Below are 20973 nucleotides of genomic sequence, written 5' to 3' on the forward strand. Positions count from 1 at the left end.
AAATGTCTTGCCTCAGATCCCATGGTCTGTTAAAGACAGTCCCGGTTTGACATGGTGGACTGATAAGTTGCTTGAAGATACACGAAAAGGCTTTGTATAAGGGACTCTGTGGGGAAGAGGCTTACGGGCTCGGCAGAAATCTGAAATGTGCACACAAAATATTGAGGTGTGGCGCGTTTTCTGAAGGTTCAAAGCTTTCATCAGATCTCGAATAAGTCCATCGCCCAAAAGGTTTAGGACATGCCCACTGCCTTCCACCAACGTAAATCCACGTCAGGTTAGAAAAACAGATGTAAAAGGACTCTCAACAGCCATCGAAACAAACAGAAGAAACTGGAGGTAGATCTCGAGTGGTATTGAAACGGAAGGGGACTTTGCAAGCACAAAGAAATGGGAGAATTCACAAATGGTGAATACATTTAATGTTCAAAGCTGGAAGTCCTTTTACAACCCAAAATATCATAAATAAAATTCAAAGATGAATTAGGGAAATGTTTATAATAAATTACCAGAAAAGGATAAATAGTCCTCATTAAGAAAATAAACTCTTACAAATCAGGAAGAAAAACTCTCTCACGTAGAAAAACACAGGCAAGGGGTAGGAACAGACAGTTCACAGAACAAATACAGGTGATAAATAGCAGCTGCGTGTTGGAGCCGCGGGTACTAGCCCATGTCAGCCAATCCCTGCTCCTCATTTAGTGACATCACGTTGATTGCTTGAAACTGGCCATGGTGGGATTTTTCATTATGGCAGAGAAATCGCCGAAAAATCAAGGCTTTTCGTGTTTTGTTTTGTTGACAGCAATGTAACGGCACACCATCGGTTAAGAGATGTATAAAAAGCAGTTCAAGTGTAGCAGTAATCAGAGAAATACAAAAAGAAATGAGGTCTGGACAAGATGAAATAAGCACACTACAACCTACACCTCCTGCGAATTACCTCCTGCACCTCCTGCGAATTACCTCCTGTACCTCCTGTGAATTACAACAAAAAAGTTTTGAGAAAATCCACAGAGCAACTTACAGAGACTCTGAAAGCTGGAAAAAAGTAAGCGGACTGCCTACAGACCTTAGAACCCACAGAACTACCCAATAGTGAGTTCTTGTTTTTGGTTTTGCCTTTTTTATATCCTGGCCTGGGCTCTGGAGAGGCTCCCAATCTGGAAATGCCAATGGCACCAGACCAAAAAGAGGCTCGAGGAAAGCCTGCTGTCTCTAGCCCAAAGATGTGGGAACAGGGTGACCCAGTAAGAGTGAAACGTTTTGACCATACCTGACCTTACTCTCGCTCCAGGTGGGCACGCAAAAGCCATCCCCTCTGCCCCCCCAGCTGGGCACCACATCTTGGAGATGGTAGAGCCCTGCTTTCCAATCCTGTTTACGATACGTGGCCACATCTCTTCCCTGGAACAGAAATTGTGGGAGGAACTTTTCGGTAGATGTCTCGTTGCCACAGAGGCCAGAAGGAGGTGGAACAGCGTTTTTCAATTGTGGAGAGAATAGTCAACCCAGAGTTCTATACCCAGTGAAAATATCCTTCAGGATTAAAGGCGAGATAGACATTGGATGAAGGAAAAGCAAAAGAACTTGTCGGCAGCAGACCTGCTTTAACAGAATAGCTAAAGAGAAGTTTTTCAGACAGAGAGGAAATGATAGTAGAAACTCAGAATATCAGGAATGAAGGAAGAAGAGAAAGGGTGGATATATAAGTAGATGTAGGAGACCACTCTTAAGTTTCCAAACTTCTGCTTGATGGTCGAAAGCAAAATTACAGTATCTGAGGTGGTTCTCAATGTACAACACGCAAGACATCGATGTGATAAAGGGAGGAAGGAGGCTAAAGACACCTTGAAGGAGGTAACGTTTTTCCACTCCACTTGAAGTGATAATGTACTAACACCAGTAGACTATGTTAAATTAGGCACATGTGGTGTAACCTTTAGAACAGCAGTTTTTCAGTGAGATGACTTTGTCCCCTTGGGGACGTCTGGCAATATTTGGAGATATGGTTACACATGCTACTGCCATCTAGTCGATGTAACCCAAGATGCAGCTAAACATTCTACGACACACAGGACAGTCCCATTCAACAAAGAGGTATCCAACCCCAGATGCCAGCAATGCCGAGGTTGAGAATCCCGCTTTCCAGCAAGTGTAGAGAAAACTGTACGAAGACAAATCTCAAAGAAAACTAGAGATAAATCAACACAGAATACTAAAAAATGTTCGACTAATCCATCGGAGTTCAGGGAAGTGGAGCACAATAAACAAAAATCAGAGGGAACAATATGAAAGTGGTAGACAAATTCTAACACCAATGATTGCATTAAAAGTAAATGATCTAGACATCTGTTAAAAGGCAGTGACTGATGCAATGGATGACCCAACTATATGCGGTCTCTGAGAAACTCATTTCCAATAAGATGACAGGTACGTTAAGGGGAGAAAGGTAGGAAAAGATAAACCTTGCAAACACGAATCAAAAGAAAACTGAAGTGGATATATTAGTATGAGATAAAGTAGATTTTGGAACAAAGGTAATTACCAGAACTAAAGAGGGACATGACATAATGGTAAAAGGGTCCATTCACCAAGAAAACACAACAGTTCTAACTGTGTCTACCACAAACACCAGAACTTCAAAATACACGAAGGAAAAACTGATAGCCTGAGAAGAGACACGTCTATAGTTGAAAATGTTAATATCCCCTTTCAGTAAGTGATGGAACCACTAGACAGAAAAAAGAGATTTTTTTTATATCAAATTGGCAAAGCTTTGAAATGGTAATACTTAGAACTAGCAAAGTTGTGGTCTCTGTACTAATGTGGAAACATAAATATACAGAGTAGTCCTGAAAAAATATTTAGTTTCTGTATTAAGAGGCTTAAAAGGGTTATAGCATTTTTCCACCCAACATCTTCACTTTTAGGAATCTCTCCTAAAGGAATAATTAAAGTTTCCCAAATTTATCTGTCTAGACCTTCACAACAGAGCGATTTATCACAGCAGAACTTAGAGATGTCCGAAATTGCCCACTAATCGGCAAGTGCTTAAACAAAAAGTATTCTTTATACATGTAGAGTGCTATGGTTCAAATAACATTTCTAAGAATTTTTAATGCCATGGCAAATAGGAATGATTTTAAGGCAAAAAAGTAGTATATAAAGCACTGTGCATACAGCACAATGTAAATTATGTCAAAATACACATCATAGTTCGGTACAGAAATCATAGAAGTGTGACGATAGCAAAAACTTGCCAGGGATTATTTCTCTGTGTTTTTCATTTGCTTGTTTTTACTACCTGTTCCCCCATGAGTTTTCTATTGTTAAATGACGTCTTGTTCATGGTTATAACACACAGAAACTGTTGCTTCTGAAACAGCATAAAAATGAGTTGATAAATAGAGGGTCTAATACCATGCCGTATCTGGTATGGAGAAACTCAGCGGGTGAATTCTTGCAAATAGTTTTGAAAATGAAAAATGGGGGGCACCTGGGTGGCTCCGTTGGTTAAGTGACTGACTCTTGATTTCGACTTAGATTATGCTCTCATGGTTTGTGAGATTGCGCCCCGTGCTGTCCATGCGGGGCCTGCTTGGGATTCTCTCTCCCCCTCTCTCTGTCCCTTCCCTGCTCACAATCTCCCACTCCTCTCTCTCTACATGAATAAATAAACTTAAAAAAAAAAGAAAATGAAAAAGGGTAAGAAGGGATGCCCATTAATATTCCTAAAGTGACCATCTTCATTTCATTGTCCAGGCCTCACTATTAGCAGTGGCCCCGCCATTCTCAAAAGCGTCACGGTGTAGGTGGTAAGTTGCATGGGGACCCTTACCATTCTGAACAGAAAAGTATTCTAAGGAAACGAGTACGTGTTGCATCAGGACTATACGTCAAGCCCTAAATGCTTTCTCTCTCAACCATCTGAGGAGCTGAATTATCCCTGATTCATAAAGGCTCCGGCAAGCTAAGCGACTAGACGTGGGCAAGTGGCAGGGTCTGGATTTGAGTGGCATCCATCACAGCAGCGGCGGAAGGCATACCTGGGCCTGCCGAAGAGCGGGGTTGGCCGGCAGGGGTCTGGCGGGGACGAGGGGTGCACCGGGAGCCTTCTGGAGAGGCGGGAGCACTCGCTGAGGCGAACTGGGCGGAGGGGCGTCGAGGGCTCTGAGGGGTCCGCTGATGTCAAGATTCTGACACTGTGGCCACCTCCTGGCGTTGTCCTGCAGGGACGGAGCAAAAGCCATGGTGTCACGGGTCTCGCCTCCTTAGGAGACAGGGGGGCTGACTGGTCCGCTATAGCTGAAGGGGCCGGCGGTGCCGTTGCACGAGAGGGAATCTATCATCATTTGTTTAAACGTCACAATTGTAGCAGAAGCACCCCTCCTCCCCAGCGTAGACTAGCAGGATCGATTTCTACGTGAACTGTAAAAACTGGTTTCATTCGTTAACAGATAGGCGCAAGGCAACTAAGGAAGCACCAATGATTGAGGACACACACCAGATCTCTTGGAAGTGAGGAAGGAGTTGTTCAGCGAGGCGTAAGGATGCCTTCAAAGCTCAGGGAGAACCGAGGAAGCCCCCGGCAAGGAGGATGGAAGCTTCTGGAAGCTGAGGCGAGGGGCCCACACCTGGAGCATCATGTCGTACACGGTGCCCCTGCTTTCAGGGCAGACCCGAGCAGATGCAGTGTGGGCCGTGTGCCTCAGGCCCCGCCTCTTTTCTTCCTTTCTCTCTTTCTAAAAACGGCTTTTTTAAGGATCCACGGACATAGGGCTAACGGCACATACTGAAACCGGACAGCGTGGAAAACTGTGACACGTGTCCACACCGATGAAACCATCACGATGTGCAAAATAGTGAGCGTAAAGCCGTCACCCCTCCCCCGCTGCCCTCCCTTGCAACTACTGGTATGCTTTCTGTCCTCAGAAAATAGTTTGCATTTTCTAGAATGTCTTACAAATGGAGTTAGAGGGTAGGTGCTCTTTGTCAGGCTTCTTTTACTTGGCATAATTATCTTGAGATTCATGTTGTGTATATTAATAGTCCGCTCTTTCTTGCTGCTGAATAGCATTCCATTGTGTAAATATACCAAAGTGTGTTTATCCTTTTACCTGTTGATGGAAATTTGGGTCGTTTCCTATTTTTGGCTCCTCAAAATTAAGCCGCTTTTTTGGCTCTCGCGGGTAAAGCTAGCTGTTCTTGCTCAAGTCCCACATTTGGGGCTGAGAGGTGGTAAAGCCTGTTAGGAACGACAGTCTCCTCTTTGGAGCCCAATCGTCCACACTTGTAGATCAGGTAAGACATGGGAGATGAGATAGTTTATTTATGGCTTACTGAATGCGTGACGTTAATTAAAAAAAATTTTTTTTAATGTTTATCTATTTTTGGCAGAGAGAGAGACAGACAGACAGAGCATGAGCAGGGGAGGGGCAGAGAGAGAGGGAGACACGGAATCCGAAGCAGGCTCCAGGCTCCGAGGCGTCAGCACAGAGCCCGACGCGGGGCTCGAACTCACAGACTGCGAGATCGTGACCTGAGCCAAAGTCGGACGCTCAACCGAGCCACCCAGGTGCCCCACCGTGATGTTAATTTTTAAAATCATTTGTCATCAGAAATGCTTGATGGGAAAACTAAATATTGGAATGAAGTCTGGTGGTAATTCATGAGGGAGCCGGCGGGTACTCTGGGTTAAGGAGCCGGTTCGTACTCTGGGTTAAGGAGCCGGTTCTTTGAAACCAGAGGGTCGACAGGGTGTCCACAGCCCAGAGCTGGAGCAAAAGGGGTCCATCCACAGGCTCAGCATAACTCCTAGAAATGCACCGGGAGGTACAGGGCCAAAGAAGTTCACCCAAACCTCCGCAGCGGCATCTGAAACCGTAGGAAGAGGAGGACCCAGGAAGAGGAAGACTGGGAACCTCCTTGGGAGGCAGACCCAGTGGGCTCGTCTGGGCGACTGGACGGACCATGGCTCACAATGTGGCACACACATCACACAGGGGACCCTGCCCCTAAAGGATCCAGTGGGGCATCCATGGGGCACAGCGGGCCTCCTTGCGGCCCTTGACCATCACCTCGCCAAGCTTTTGTGGAACTCAGTGTGTGCACGCTGCATTTCAGGGAACTGTTCCCACCGCAGATCTATCTACAGATCTCAGAGATCGATTCCCGCTCAAGCTCTTGTTGAAAAACACTGAGATACAGGTGTCTCGCTGTGCACATCGACCTCTCACGTCTGTTTACAACTTACCTTCGACATATTGGAATGTGGTGGCTTCCTCATCAGGCCTTTGCTGAGGTGGCTGAGGTGAGCCTGGCCAGGGTTCGAGCCGCGCGACGGCCGAGAAGGGCGCACACACCTGTGAGCAGTCCCGTTAAGCGTAAACCAGAGCTTTTCTCCCTGGGTTGACTTAACTATTTTCCTATTTGGTTCCCAGTCTCAAAAAACAACTTACTTACTTTAACTCAGTGTGGACAACACGCAAAGGACAAATTATCTAAACATTCTTGCAGGATTAAAAAATAAATATCGATCCCCGCCCCCCACCCCCCGTCCCCCAAAGCCACTATTCTGTTAACTTAGTTCTTGCAATCCGCACATACGTGGCTTTGTGACACCTGGGAGACGTTTTATAGAAAGCTGGCATTTCAGCAATAATGCCTTTGAATATATTTGGGTCAAAAGCTACCCCGGCTGATGAAAATATTTTAACATCCCATGTCTTGTAAAAATTACTGAGGTAAGGGTGGGAAACAATACAGTGGGACTCATTAACACCCTGCTTATTTATATAAAAAGCAGCAAATCATTGAAGGCAAAGGAAGGGAGGCAGCTGGTCTGGCAGAGATTTAAAAAAAAAAAAACCCAAACAACAGTTTCACTATCTAAACATCTGACCTCTTCTTTGCTAAGGAAAACAAAGTGCAAAGAAGGTTGGTTGCATGTTCTTTCAAATGCCATTTCTGGAAAAGAGGACCCATCGCCAAGATACCTTAGCTTTTCGATGGTGGTTTTTTTATCTGTAAACAGCAGGCGTATTAGCGTCTTCCTTTTCAGATAAACTACAAATCCAGCAGCGAGAAGACACAGGATCGTCACCAGGACTCCTATGGTCAAACCTTGGTTGTCTGAAACAAAACGCATTGATTGCACTCAGGGAAAGAGGCCGGGAGAATGATATATGGGAAGTGTCAGATCGTGACATTTACGGCAACGCGAGCTTTGAAGGAAGGCACAGCATCGGAGTGAGTCCCTGAACGATGTGCTGATAAATTAGTCTTACTTCAAAGGTCACGCCTGAGGTTCTGTCCGTGTCGCCCTCGTTCATTTCTGACAACAGGAGCCTAGCCTGGCAGGTGGGACCGCAGCCCTGATCACACAGCCCCGCCCGCTCCCAGCAGGGATGGGGGCCCCAGAGGGGTGGCAGGGAGCCCGCACGTCCCCAACCGTGACCTTCCCAGCCCCCATCACAAATGCGCCCCTCCGGGCTCTCTTCTTCTCTCATTCCTTAGCGCTGAAGTCTGTGTTTTTGTTTTGTTTCCTTGTATTTTTTTTTTTGAGACCAAGACTTTATTTCAGGACATTGTCAAGCTAGAAGGCGAAAACAAGGGGCGCCTGGGTGGCTCAGTCGGCGAAGCGTCCGACTTCGGCTCAGGTCGCGATCTCACAGTTTGTGAGTTTGGGCCCCGCGTCGGGCTCCGTGCTGACAACGCAGAGCCTGCTTGGATCCTCTGTCCCCCTCTCTCGCTGTCTCTCTCTTTCTCTCTCACAACTAAGTGACTAAATAAATAAGAAAAAACAAACCTCACCCAAACTCCTCGCTGAAAGGAAACACCCACAGGTTTGGTTTTGTTAGATTTTTGTTTGTTATGTTCGTTAGAGCCTCGAAACACAGCGTTTGGAGGCAAACCTCTCTCTCTCTCTGGGAGGGTGCTGCTTATTTTCTCTAAGGGAACACCTCCCTTTCTGTGATTGGCTCCCATTTTGTTCAGTACAAAGACACCGAGGTCCCTGGAAGGTGCGGGAGAGAAGGAAAAACCAGACTTTGAGGCTGGTTTCTGAGCACGGCCGTGTCGGGGGCTGCCCGGAGAAGGCTCTGCCTGCCAGTGTGGAGAGCAGTCGGGACCTGCGACAGTCGCTTGCCGCTCCCACTGCTCTGTGGCTTCCTCGAGAGCCGCAGATGCGGGTTCCTTCGTCCCTGTGTCCCCACCAGCGACAGGATGTGCTTCCCACAGCAGGCCACGGTCGCCTCAGGCTGCTGGTGATGGTGGCACCGGTGACGTCCCCTGCCCAGGCCCTCCCCCGCCGTACCCACCCCGCCCCCCGCCCCGGTCCCCTCATCCGGTGCAAGCACTGTGTCCTCGCGGCCGCCCCCGCGTCGGCCCTGAGTCCCACGGTCCCCCTGCCCATCGCGGCGCTTGCCAGGCCACGCTGGACCCCGGAAGAGCAGCAGGTGCACGGCAGGTGTCCCAGAAGCACTTGCCACGTGAACACCGGGCCACGGCAGGCTGGCGGGCCGTGGGGGCAGGGGGGCCTGGGACACGGCACCCCGCACCTACCTCTGGGCTGGGTGTTTAGGTGTCCTTTCATGAAGGGACGGCGGCAGTGGGCGGAGTCACTACCCCACCCATGCCGATCGATTGTTGTGGTTTGCTTACTTGCCACGGGGAACAGCGGACGGCCGTGAAACCCCAGCTTTCCTGAAGCCCCCAGACCCGAGACCCATGGGTCGTATGTGTTGACACTGCAGACAGACCCAGAGCATTCCGGCCCGTCCTCTGCAACCCCCTCCGGGTGCCATCCGCTGGCCTGCCGCGGGGGGAGGGGGGCAGTGCCCTGTCGGATGAGAAAACTGGAACCCCGCTGGTTTTGCACGACACTTGTCAACGCCACGTTAGAACGTGGACGCGGGGCGGCTGGAACGCTGCGGTCAGGGCGGAGAGGTGCGGCGAGGGCCGGGGACGCAGGGCCGGGCCCCGGTTTCCTGCCTCTGGGAGGGATGCTCACTGGAGGCCAAGACTTTCTGGGCCTTTCTGTAGCTGCTGCGGGGCCGGAGACACACCCGTATTTAAGCCGAAGGAGGACAGGAACTCACGGCCCCTCCTCGAGACACCGTCCCCACAGATGTGCCCACCGGCAGCTCCCGGGCCGAGCGAGCACCGCACTGGCTGCCCGGGCTGCAGCGCAAGGTCCTGTCTGTCGTCCAGGGGACTACGGTGACGCCACTGCCGGTCACAGCAGGACTTGAGGACACGTGACGTCCGCTGTCGCCACATCGGCCACCATCGGGGGTGGCCTGGGGCTCAGGCGAGCCCTGAGGTGTTCGCACAAGTGGGCTCAGGGGGGTGCGGGCCCTGTGGACCACTGGTTCCTTTCTCGTCACAAAGGACACCGTTCAGACTTGCCTCTTCGCTGCCTGACAAGTGCTCAGACAAAACAGCAATGCCCCGAAGGCCATTTCCCAAGGTCATCCGGGGAGAAAAGAACTGGGGCGTCGAGCACGGCTGCGATGAACTTTTTTTTTTTTTTCAACGTTTTTTTATTTATTTTTGGGACAGAGAGAGACAGAGCATGAACGGGGGAGGGGCAGAGAGAGAGGGAGACACAGAATCGGAAACAGGCCCCAGGCTCTGAGCCATCAGCCCAGAGCCTGACGCGGGGCTCGAACTCACGGACCGCGAGATCGTGACCTGAGCTGAAGTCGGACGCTCAACCGACTGCGCCACCCAGGCGCCCCTGCGATGAACTTTTTAAGGGGGAGACGGACGTGGTCTCCGTGATAGCTGTGTGACGCTGGGTAAGTGACTGCGGGTGAGTGACTGCCCTGAGCCTCAAGTCCTTTATGCGAACTCTGCCCTCAGGGTCAGGCAGGGATTCGAGGAGGTCGTGCATGTAAAACGCCCCGCTCCCGGGCTTGCCCCTGACAACTGCTCAATAAATAGAAGCAGTTGTTTTTACTACTGTTGCTGCGGGGACCGGGGACAGGGGACCGTTAGCCTTCACTGAGAGGAGGCGTCTCTCTAGGAAGGGCTTTAAGGGACAGTCGCCTCCACACCACCTGGCCCCTTCACACCTCTCTTGGGAGGGAGAGGCTGGCCTTGACCAAGCCCTTCCGTCTCATTCGGGAGGATCCCCGCCTGGCTTTCCACTGCCCACCCCCTCCACTGGCTCAGCGCCCACTCCCAGGGACGCCCTGGCCCCACTCACCTGCCTGCCGGATGGGGCCGCTGTCTGTGCTTCCCCCAAAGCCAAACTTGTCACAGAAGGGAGGCGCCCAGTGGGCCTCGCAGTGGCAGTTCTTCCTGTTGTTACACACCTGTCCGGGCAGCAGGGGGGAAGGACAGCAAGAGGGAAGCAGCATTAGGACCCACCCGGCACACGGGGTGGCGGTCAGTCTCTGAGCCCTGATCGGCTGCTGCACCGAAGCAAAGGCCCTGTGGTCAGAGTCCCCATCAGCCCCGATACAGCCGGGGGCAGAAATGTCGCTGCGAGCCTAAACCCCAAACGCAGCACAGGTGAGACCAGAGTCCGAGGCTGCAGATAAAACATGACCTGACTGGTAGGGGGAGGATGGAGATTATTGGGGTTCGTCCGCTACGTCCACCCCTTTCCTTCTCAGTCAATTGCCGTGTCCCTCTTTTGCAGTGCAGCACTCCCCCCTCCTCCCCATCTGACCATGATGAGGAGCCCCCTCTGTGGTGAGGAGTGACCCTGCTGCAGGGGTGCGGAATCTGAGGTCTTGGGCACAGCCCCGCTTCCTTCCGACAGCAGGCTCAGAGAGGCTGGTGACCTGCTCGGACATCTCTTGCCCGAAACGCCCACCTCCCTCTCGCAGGCTCCCAGCGGCCCCTCCTTGGCGCCCGGCCCTGAATGAGCACTGGGCACGGTCTACCAAAAGCTGGTGTCCTCGTGACATGAGAGGGTGGCCCTCGCCCGTCGGGACAGGGGTGCCCGGGAAAGCGGGAGGACGGGCGTTGCTCTGGGTGGGGGGGCCCCTGAACGAGTAGCCTAGCTTGGAGACCAGAGCATTCCAGGGAGGAGCCAGCTCCGGCTCTCCTGGTTAGCAAGGGTGACCGATGGAGGCCGGTCCCCAACCTGTCCTGGCTGTTCGACTTGCTGCTATCACACGTGGAACTCACCGAGCCACTGCATGAACCCGCGGAATAGGAGCACGAACCCAAGAGGATACTATTTCTAGAGACTCGGAGTGCATGCTTTGGGAACACGGGATACAGGCAAGTGGCTACAAAGAATTTCTGACCAGTTTGGAACGGGTGGGACAATTGGGAACGGCTGGGAATCGCTGGCAGGCCGGAAGGGTTCTGAGCTCAGATGGCTTCTGAGGGTCCGAGTTTCTCTTCCGCTTAGGGAAACAGACTTTACGTCGTAGATGATGCGCTTTGGGTGGTTTATAGAAGGAGGTCAGTGCAGAGCTACTGGGGTGCACACGCCCCGAAGGCCTCAGTCCTGCATCAAAACACTGCTGGAGGGGCCAAGTGCATATTTTAATATTTTAAGGCAAAAATAAAATGCTTGCAGTGTATATCTTATTTGTAATGTTTCCCTGCTTTGCACTGATTTTTTTTTTTTGTGATGAATCGACCACCTGCCCCAATTGCTTAAAATAAGGCCGACAGTCAAGATAACCCGTGAGAAGCTGGAAAGTATATTCTTGATAAGCTGAAGCCACGCAGAATTAACTACTGAGTGGCACGGCCTGTGCCGGGTCCGAGCACAGATTACCGAGTCTCGCCTGTTTCTCAGCGATGCCGCTGCTGACGTAACACCCACCAGGATTCAGGCACCGTCCTGGCCACACCGTTGCGCACAGTCTCCCAACGCAAACCAGAGTCGTGTGCCCTGTTTGCAGCTTGTAGTAGAGAGACCGCAACCGGGACACCCCACTGGGAGGCGCTGCTGGTGAGCCTGGCCTCACTAGGGGAAGGACCGTAGTCAAGTCATTCGTCACCAAGTCATGGCGGCTACTCCGCCTACCCAGAAAATATGGGCCTTTCCTCTCCAGATGGATGGGCCCCCAGGGCTGTTGCGAAGCGAGGAGTCCAGGGACCCCGCCCTGGCATTACTACGAACCGGTCGTGCAAGCTTGGACATGCACTCTTGCCACCTGGGTCTGGGCGTCTTCATCAGTAAGATAACAAGGCTGTACCAGATCATCTCTTACAGCCGTTAGAAAGAAATCTCTGATGCCACGAAGACATAAGAGGACTTCCTTTTACACTGACAGTCAGCAAACCCATCTGACATGGCATCACGATCCTTTCCGGTTCCAACGCAATAGTAACTTCACGAAAACCCCCATAATTCTGTGTTAGGATCACTGGCGAGTGTGTGCAAGTTTTAAAAATAGAATTGGGAGCATGATTTCTGCAGAAAAGGTTTCAGAAAAACAAATGAACCACTGGCGTGGCTAATCAAGATTAATCGGGTTCCCTGGGAAATAATTAAGCCCATCAGGAAAAATAAATTCTGTTTGAAACAATTAGCGTCCTCTTCTCTCCTAAAAAACTCTCTGAGCTGAACTAACAGCCTTCTTGGGTTGAAATGCACACTGTACGTGATTTCAAGAACATGTGGTCAGTATGTTCTGTCTTCTTGGTTTTAATTCCTTCTGGAAGTATTTCAGTTCAGACACATATTCTGAATCGTGGTTGAAAGGAGGACAGCTCTGTTTGAAACGTTAAAGCAAAATCCTTCATGAAGGAAGGTTAGTTTTAAAATCACTTTGAAGATGACAAAGTCCTTTTTTAAAAAAAATCACAGGATGTTCATTTAAAAGATCATTACTGCTCAGTCTGATTCTCTTTGTTAAATAAAAGTCACATTTCTTATGCTATGTAAAGGGCAAAGAAAATTAGTATCTTTAGAAGACAAGATTGAGGTGACTGCTGTATTTCTTAGAAGTTAAAAAAATAGGGATTGCAGAGTCCTTTAAAATGAATGATTGAGTGCTTAATGTGGACTGGCTATAAAAAGGCAGTTCAGCCCACTCACCCCTCTGCTGTGGCACTGCTTGGCACATTCATGAACGCCGAAGACACTTATGTTTTGACATCGACGATTGAGGCAGATCTGCAGGAGGAGAAAAACACGGTAAATTTGTCAGCCCTTTTCCGATCACGTGCACAGGCACGTATCTGTGATTTAAAAAGAGAAGGCAAGGAAAGCTCGCGGAAGACTCTCTCCTTTCAGTGAATACGGCTGTAGCACAAGGACGGGCTTTCCATTTGACTCTGACCTGGAGTCTGATGCCTGCCTCCAAACTCAGCACGTTTCAAGACTCAGGTCAACGTGACTCAGGGTCAGCGTGGCACTTTTATACGGTTTCAGTCAATTATGAGATTACGATAACTGATTTTCTCAGGGTTTTTGTTTAGGGCTTGCAGTGAGACGTGTGAATTCCAGCGTCCGTCGCCTCCCCTCCCCCTCAACGGCCCCTTCCGTTGAAAGATACAGGACGGGAGAAATGCACCAGCCCTTAACCTAGGGCCTGTGCAGACTCAGAGACTCCAAGAAATCCAAGGTCCAAGGACCTTTTGAAGGCGATATCGAAATATGGGAACTTTTCCAAATTACTGACTGACAAGTATTATCATTGATGACATAAACCATCAACAGAAATGCTCAGCAGAGGAAAACAGGCAGCTCCCTTGTGTTTATTAAACTTTGCAGAGGCAGTAATTTGCTGAATGACACCGGGTTGGTTGCGAGAGTTTAGTCTCATTTTAAAGGTGCATAATATGCACCAGACTCAAAGGAGCAGGCCCTTTATCTCCCATAAGATGTTACAAATTGGTGGGGTCAGAGGAAGAGAAGTCTAAGTTTTAGATTCCAGAAGCATATTTAATCGACAGAGCCTTCCTATGGGAAGTTCACCATCTGACCCCAACAGCTTGTGGAAGGCACTCAAGCGACACCCTTTGACAAAAGTGCCAGCTTTGAGCAGCTCCAAAGGCTGGTGGGAAACCTGGCCAAGGGGACGGTCACATTCCAGCCGAGACAAGAAATCGTCTGAGGTTACAAAGGACACAGCAGGACCCTGGTCAAAATCTCTGCCCAACCCATGGGCAAAGGCAAGCGTGGCTTTCAAAGAACCTGTGTTCTGCAGAAATAAAGAGCAAAACACATTTATTCTTGTACGTGGAGAAAAACACTCATTGATGAATTGAGTCCTTGGAATTTCAGGGTTCAGATGCACCTGGCTCGGGCTGTTCGGGCTACAGTTTCAAAAATCAACTTGATCCTATCCAGGGTCAAGGCCAGAATATAAGCTAACGTGTGTGGTTAAGGAGACCCTGGAATGTACGTTGTGTTTCCTGGATCATCCCACTTCCTTAGAGATGAAGCACTTATGGGTCAGAGCAGATGGCGGAAAGGGGGTGAGTATACAGAATTCCTGCCCTAGGGACTCTGCTCAAGGGGCTGAATTCATATCTTTCTATTCTACTATGTGGCCTCTGTGTCAGTGAGTTCATTTCATCATCATTTTGAAGATGGGATCCTTTTTTTTTTTTCATATTTTTGTTATTTTCATTTATTAAAAAAATTTTTTTTAAATATGAAATTTATTGTCAAATTGGTTTCCATACAACACCCAGTGCTCATCCCAACAGGTGCCCTCCTCAATACCCATCACCTGCCCTCCCCTCCTCCCACCCCCCCCACCCCCCCATCAACCCTCAGTTTATTCTCAGTTTTTAAGAGTCTCTTATGGTTTGGCTCTCTCCCTTTTTTTTTTCCTTCCCCTTCCCCGTGGTCCCTTAAAAAACTTGTGGGGGTTGATTAATCTCCTTTCCTACCATGCTGTATTAACTTGCTTTCATTTAGCCTGATGAGAAAGTCTGGTGAGAAAAATCAACATGGCAGCATGTTAAAATCTCAATTTCACTTTTTTTTTTCATTTTTGACTTTATTTCTAACCCCCCAGATACCTCAGGCTACCTTCCCCTTGGTCTCTGAAAGGACTCTCTTTGGCTTCAAGCTGATCCTATCTCTTCCCCTCTCCTAGTCTCTCGTTGGGGGTCTCTGAAAATACATGTGACTTCCCGTTCTGTCCAGGTGAGAACAAGCCCTCGCTGTGCCAGAAACCAAACCCACGTTTCCAAAAACAACGTAATACGCTACCGCGTTTCCTTCCAAAGTAATTTCCTGGCTGGAAATACTCATGACACCCAGAGTGCCGAAATGACTTCTTCACACCTAAAGGCTGAGAAACCAGGCTTGATTTTCCCAAATCTGCATCTCCATGGTCTGGCCAGGATCCAGGATTTATTAACGTTTCCTTCTAGGTGCAAAGAATTGGATGCCAAAGTTGCAGGAAGGAGTGGATTTAGGAAAACAAACCAACCTCCTAAGTGGGTTCCTGGACAGGACGCTTCTCAACGGGCCCCCCTCCGGACTTATATTTATGATGCAAGAGAGCCCCGGTGTCTTACTTTTCCGTCCGCACACTTTGTGCCCGCAAGCACAAGCCCGGGGTCCGGCATGTCATTGCCCAAGTACACGTGGGTCCCACGGCACAGAATCCGCCCTCCTTCCTGCAGCGGGATATTCGTTTCGATGGAAACGGCATTGGTACCGATGACGGGCCGGCTGGCGCCTCCTTGACACTGGATTTTCCCGCATTTAGCATCTCTGGAAGGGCAAGAACAGAGAGTCCCAAAGAGGGAAAGTTTGGGAGCAGCCCTTGGCGATGGAGGAAGTCCAGAGTGATGGCGTGGTCCGGCCGCAGCTTCCGTACCTCATCTCGCATTTGGCAAAGGAACTCTTGAAGTCTTTGCCACAGTTGCCGTAAGGGTCCCCTGCGGAGTTGACTCTCTCAAAGCAGATCCCAGGGGCCGGTTTGGCACCTGAAACAGAAGCAAAGAAGCAGAAGATGTTATTTCTAGAAACGTCTCTTTTATTTTTTGATTTTTACAAATTTATTTATTTTCAGAGAAACAGAGACAGCGTGAGTGGGGGAGGGGCAGAGAGAGACGGGGTGGGGGGAGAAAGAATCCCAAGCAGGCTCCCTGCTGTCAGCACAGAGCCTGATGTGGGGCTCAAACCCGCGAAACTGCGAGAACATGACCTGAGCCAAAACCGAGAGTCGGATGCTTACCTGACTGAGCCACCCAGGCGCCCCTAAACACGTCTCTTTCTTTAACCTGTAGCTGATTCCTTTTCATCAGCCAAGAGCAGACGTGATTAGCATCTCATTAAAACCCAACAAAACAAAGCAAAGAAACAACAGACCCTCGCAACAGCTGCGATCAACACTGGGTTCAGACGTGGACCTCCACAGGAAGCTACCGGAGGAAACTCCCATTTTCCCGTTCTCTGTTTTTCAAAAACCGCGTTGAGCGGCCTCTCCAAACTCCCTTTGAAAGGCATTATCCCGAACTGGACACACTTCTCTGTCATGGAACAAGGCAAGGTCTCTGGCTCAACAGTATCACGTTCCTGTTTTTTTTTGTTGTTGTTTTTCTTTAAAGTTACTTCATTTTGAGAGAGAGGGTATGTGGGGGAGGGGCAGGAGTGGGGGGGGGGGAGAGAGAGAGAGAGAGAGAGGAGAGAGAGGAGAGAGGGGAGAGAGGGGAGAGAGAGAGAGAGAGAGGAGAGAGAGAGAGAGAGAGAGAGAGAGAGAGAGAGAGAGAGAGAAAGAGAGAAAGAGAGAGAGAGGAGAGAGAATCCTAAGCGGGCTCCGTGCTGTCGGCGTAGAGCTGGACGTGGGGCTCGATCTCCCGAACGGTGAGATCACGACCTGAGCTGAAATCGAGTTGGACTTTTGACCGGCTGAGCCACCACGTCACGTTGTTCTTACAGCACCCACCCCAGAGGCCCCCTTCCGCCCACAGTGTGGTTGCGCCACTGACATACCCAGCCTCTGCCCGCTACCCACCTTCTCCCTTCTTCCTCTTTTTCATCTACTTACTGGAGGTCGGGGGATGGTAAGGATGAGTCTCGGCGTTGAGCCCGTACTTCGCTCTTAAATTAATCCTATTCGATGGCACTTTGATCAAAATACCTGGATCTAATTAATCAAAGCAGCTGGGAAAAACTGTCGTCTAAAATATCAACAACTCAACAGTTGTCTGCATATATGCGTGGGCCCTATCTACTTATTACTTGGCTGTCTGGCTTTGTCTCTCCTTCATTCTTCCCTCCCATCCGTCCTACCTGCCTACCAACCCAGCTGTCTGTCCGTCCGTCCACCCACCCACCCATCCACCCATCTCCCGTCATGTTGCAGACTTCAATCGTACACAGATTTATCCGGTACTTACTATCTGCCAGGCACTGGGGGTACAGCGTTGGCCCCATGAGGACAAGACTTCTGCTTGCTTTCAAATTGCAAGAAGAGAGAAAAGCAAACAAATGAACGCGCCTGAAGTCCAGTGGAGGGCAACGTGGTGAAGGAAACGGTGAGAGCGAGAGGGGCCAGGGGGCTGTTGTTCTAAGCAGACTGGTCCCTCCTCTGGCGGGGGGGGGGGGGGGGGACCAGGAGCCGAACTCCATAACTCAATCCTACCAGGGATCCTAAGACGGAGGTCTCATTTTCCCATTTTATGGACAAGAAAACTAGGACTGAAGAGGTTAAGTATGTTGCCTAAAGCCAGACGGCGGGGCCGTCTGAGGGCAGAGCTCAGCCTGCCCCCTCCGGTGCTCTCAGGTGTATCGAGGCCTCACAGGCACTGGGCCCTGCATGGGCCTTGAGGACACAGGGCAGAAGAAGACCCCCTCTCCCCCACACTGCTGAGGGGAGTGACGGGCAGGTGCACACGGGTAACAGGGCAAGAGCCATGATACGCACTCACGTGCAGCCCAGGTGATCCCAGACGTAGGTGGATAAGGGGTTCAGCGCTACTGCCGTGTATGGAGAGGGCGACCAAATGAGGTTATGATAAGATGGCTTTGTTCTTCTCTCCCTGCCTCAGAACACCAGGATACAGGAGACCAGCAGTTTCCAGCAGATGCTAGGCCCCTGGAACTGGGTAGGCAGAGTTGATATCACTCTGCCATGATGCTGTTTTGAGGCTATATAGGTTCTGTCGTTCTTACTATTATTAAGTAACTTATCTCCTAAGAAATGCGGCCACGTTAAAAACAAAAAACAAAAAAAACCCAAACATTGTTGCAATTTGAATGTGTGAATTGATGAGTTAGTTTTCCTTATAGGGCAAAAAGAGATTTCTACACATATTAAAAAATTTTTTTAATGTTTATTATTTTTGAGAGAGAGAGAGAGAGAGAGAGACAGAGAGAGCAAGACAGAGAGCAAGCAGGAGAGGGGCAGACAGAGAGGGAGACAGGGAATCGGTAGCAGGCTCCAGGCTCTGAGCTGTCAGGACAGAGCCCGAGATGGGGCTCGAACTCACGGACCGCGAGATCATGACCTGAGCCGAAGTCGGCTGCTTAACCGACTGAGCCACCCAGGTGCCCCAAAGATTTCTATATGTCTATATGGCTGTATGTGTGTGTGTATAAACAGATCTCTGAGCAGTTTCAGACACATGAGCTTGTAAACAGGGTCACAAGGATGAGGGTTAGCCTGGGGTGTACAGAAGGTTAAGAACAAAAAGGGAGGAAGAGAGAGAAAGAGACGGGTGTCCACAATGATTTAAAACAAAGAGGTAAGTTAGATGTATGAATACCAAATAAAGTGGGTAAAATAGGACAGGGAGTCAAGCAAAGGTATACAAATGGTACTTAAGCAAGTATGAAACATTTTCTAAGAGAGAACCGGATCCCTGCTGGGGAATCTGGACCCAGAACACAAAACTGGGTCTTCTAGGGTAGGGTGGGTTTGGGACTTAACGTCCCAAATGCCAATGGGCTGCCTGGCTTAGAAAACCAGGTGTCTGGTCAGCGCAACGACTGTAAAATCACGAGAGGCTATAGAAGCCACCGCACACGTAAGGAGAGCTGCCATTTTCCCGAAGAGAAAATCGCACAGGAAAGGCGATGGCCAATTTGAATGTACACATTTGGAGCAACGTGGGTGATGGGGTCAAGAGTCATAGAACATATTGTCGGTTAACTTGATGAGAAATATCGAAAAGTCACATTTTAATTAAGAGATATTACTTTTTTCTTTTACTCTCCTGTATCGTGAAACAATACTCCCAGCTTGTTTACATTTCTCTTTGGTCTTAAGGTCTTTGGTCAACTGATCTTTGACCAAGGTGCCAAGAATACACAACGGGGTAAGGACAGTCTCTTGAATAAATGGCGCTGGGAAAACTGGCCATACACATGCAAAAGAATAAACGGGACCCTTATCTAATAGTACCAGACACAAAAATGAACTCGACACGGAGTAATGACTTCAGTGTAAGACTTGAAACTATAAAAAGGAAAGAAGAAAACGTAGAGGAAAACCTTCCTGACGTTGGTCTTGGCAAAGATCTCTTGGGCAGGATGCCAAAAGCACAGGCAACAAAAGCAAAAAGAAAGTGGGGCCACATCAAACTGAGAGGCTTCTGAATGGTAGAGGAAAAAAATCAACAAAATGTGAGACGACCTACAGAAGGGGAGAAAATATCTGCAACCCATACATCTGACAAAAGGTGAATATATAAAATATATAGGGAACTTCTACAAGTCAGTAGCAAAAAATCCCAAATGACCAGATTAAAAGATGGGCAAAGGAACTGAATAGACATTTCTTCAAAGAAGACGTGCAAATAGCCAACAGTTACAGGAAAAGACACTCAACATCACTGATTATCAGGAAAATACAAGTCAAAACCACAATGAGCTATCACCTCGCACCAGTTAGGATGGCTGTTACTAAAAACATGAAAGATAACAAGCGTTGGCAAGGATGCTGAGAAAAGGGAAGCTTCATACCCTTATACCATACGTTGTAGGAATGTCAACAGATACAGCCTTTGCAGAAGACAGTGTGTAAATTCCGCAAACAACTAAAAACAGAACTACCATATCGCCAGCAGTCCTGCTCCTAGGTATACATCCAAAGGAATCGAAATCAGGATCTTGAAGAAATATCTAAACTCCCATGTTCACTGCAACATTATTCACAATGGCCAAGACATGGAACCAACCTGGGTCCATTGATGGATGAATGGATAAAGAAAATGTGGTATATGCACACAACTGAAGATTACTCAGCCTTAAAAAATAAGGAAATCCTGCCCTTTGAGACAGCCTGGATAAACCTGGAGGACATAATGCTAAGTGAAAGAAGTCAGACACAGAAAGACCAACACTGCGTGATCTCACTTACAGGTGGAATCTAAAAAGTCAAACTGACAGAAGCAGAGAGTAGAACGGTGGTTGCCAGGGGCAGGGGGGAGGTGTGGGGAGACGTGAGGAGGTATTAGTTGAAGAGTACAAAGTTTTCGTTGTGAAAAATTAGTCCTAGAAACCTACTATACAGCAGAGTCTCTAGTTAATATAAAATTTTGCCAAGAGGGTAGATCCTAATGCTAAGTGTTCGTTCTCTCTCTCATACACACGCACACACACACACACACACGCACACACACGAAGAGAGGTATGACCTTTTAGAGGCGATGAATGTGTTTATGGCATCCATTGTGGCGACGGATGTACACTCATCTCCAAGCTCGTCAAGTTGTACACATTAAATACCTACAGCTGCGTGTATGTCAACCACACCTCAATAAAGTGATTACAAAAAGTCTGTTTTCTGCAGCCCATCCTCTGTATTTCTAGCTCATGTTGATGCTGACCTTTTTACTCTGTTGTGATGTTGTCACTGGAAATCTTATTCTTAGGTTCAAGTACCCACTCCTCCAACAATGAGTCTTCTGATTTTACTGTTTTCTATTTGCTCAGAGGGTACATACTCAGGATCTCCAGAAGCTGATCATTTATCCTGTTGCTTGTCAAAGTGATCTTTTCAAGGATCCTTTACCAGAACAACAACAACAACAACAACAACAACAACAACAACAACAACAACAAAAGGCGGAGGCATGAAG

At 48.9% G+C, this 20973-nt stretch overlaps 1 protein-coding gene across 4 annotated transcripts in view; it reads right to left on the minus strand.

Moving 5' to 3' along the window:
* The window catches only part of ADAM12 (ADAM metallopeptidase domain 12), a 351592-nt gene that overhangs the window by 25750 nt on the left and 304869 nt on the right, over window positions 1-20973 (minus strand). For all 4 annotated transcript variants that reach the window (XR_008424981.1, XM_053910018.1, XM_053910016.1 and 1 more), the window contains exons 15-21: window positions 15765-15873; window positions 15460-15658; window positions 13019-13096; window positions 10214-10322; window positions 6999-7134; window positions 6257-6365; window positions 4050-4229 (exon numbers count right to left, since the gene is read on the minus strand). Coding sequence is in view for 3 of the 4 variants with exons in the window: in XM_053910018.1 (XP_053765993.1) it covers window positions 4050-4229; window positions 6257-6365; window positions 6999-7134; window positions 10214-10322; window positions 13019-13096; window positions 15460-15658; window positions 15765-15873 (920 nt within the window). In the remaining variant the exon portion in view is untranslated. The remainder of the gene's footprint in view (window positions 1-4049; window positions 4230-6256; window positions 6366-6998; window positions 7135-10213; window positions 10323-13018; window positions 13097-15459; window positions 15659-15764; window positions 15874-20973) is intronic.

This window comes from Panthera pardus, unplaced genomic scaffold (assembly GCF_024362965.1).
Source record: "Panthera pardus isolate Hobbes unplaced genomic scaffold, ASM2436296v1 HiC_scaffold_22, whole genome shotgun sequence".
Lineage (NCBI taxonomy): Eukaryota > Metazoa > Chordata > Mammalia > Carnivora > Felidae > Panthera > Panthera pardus.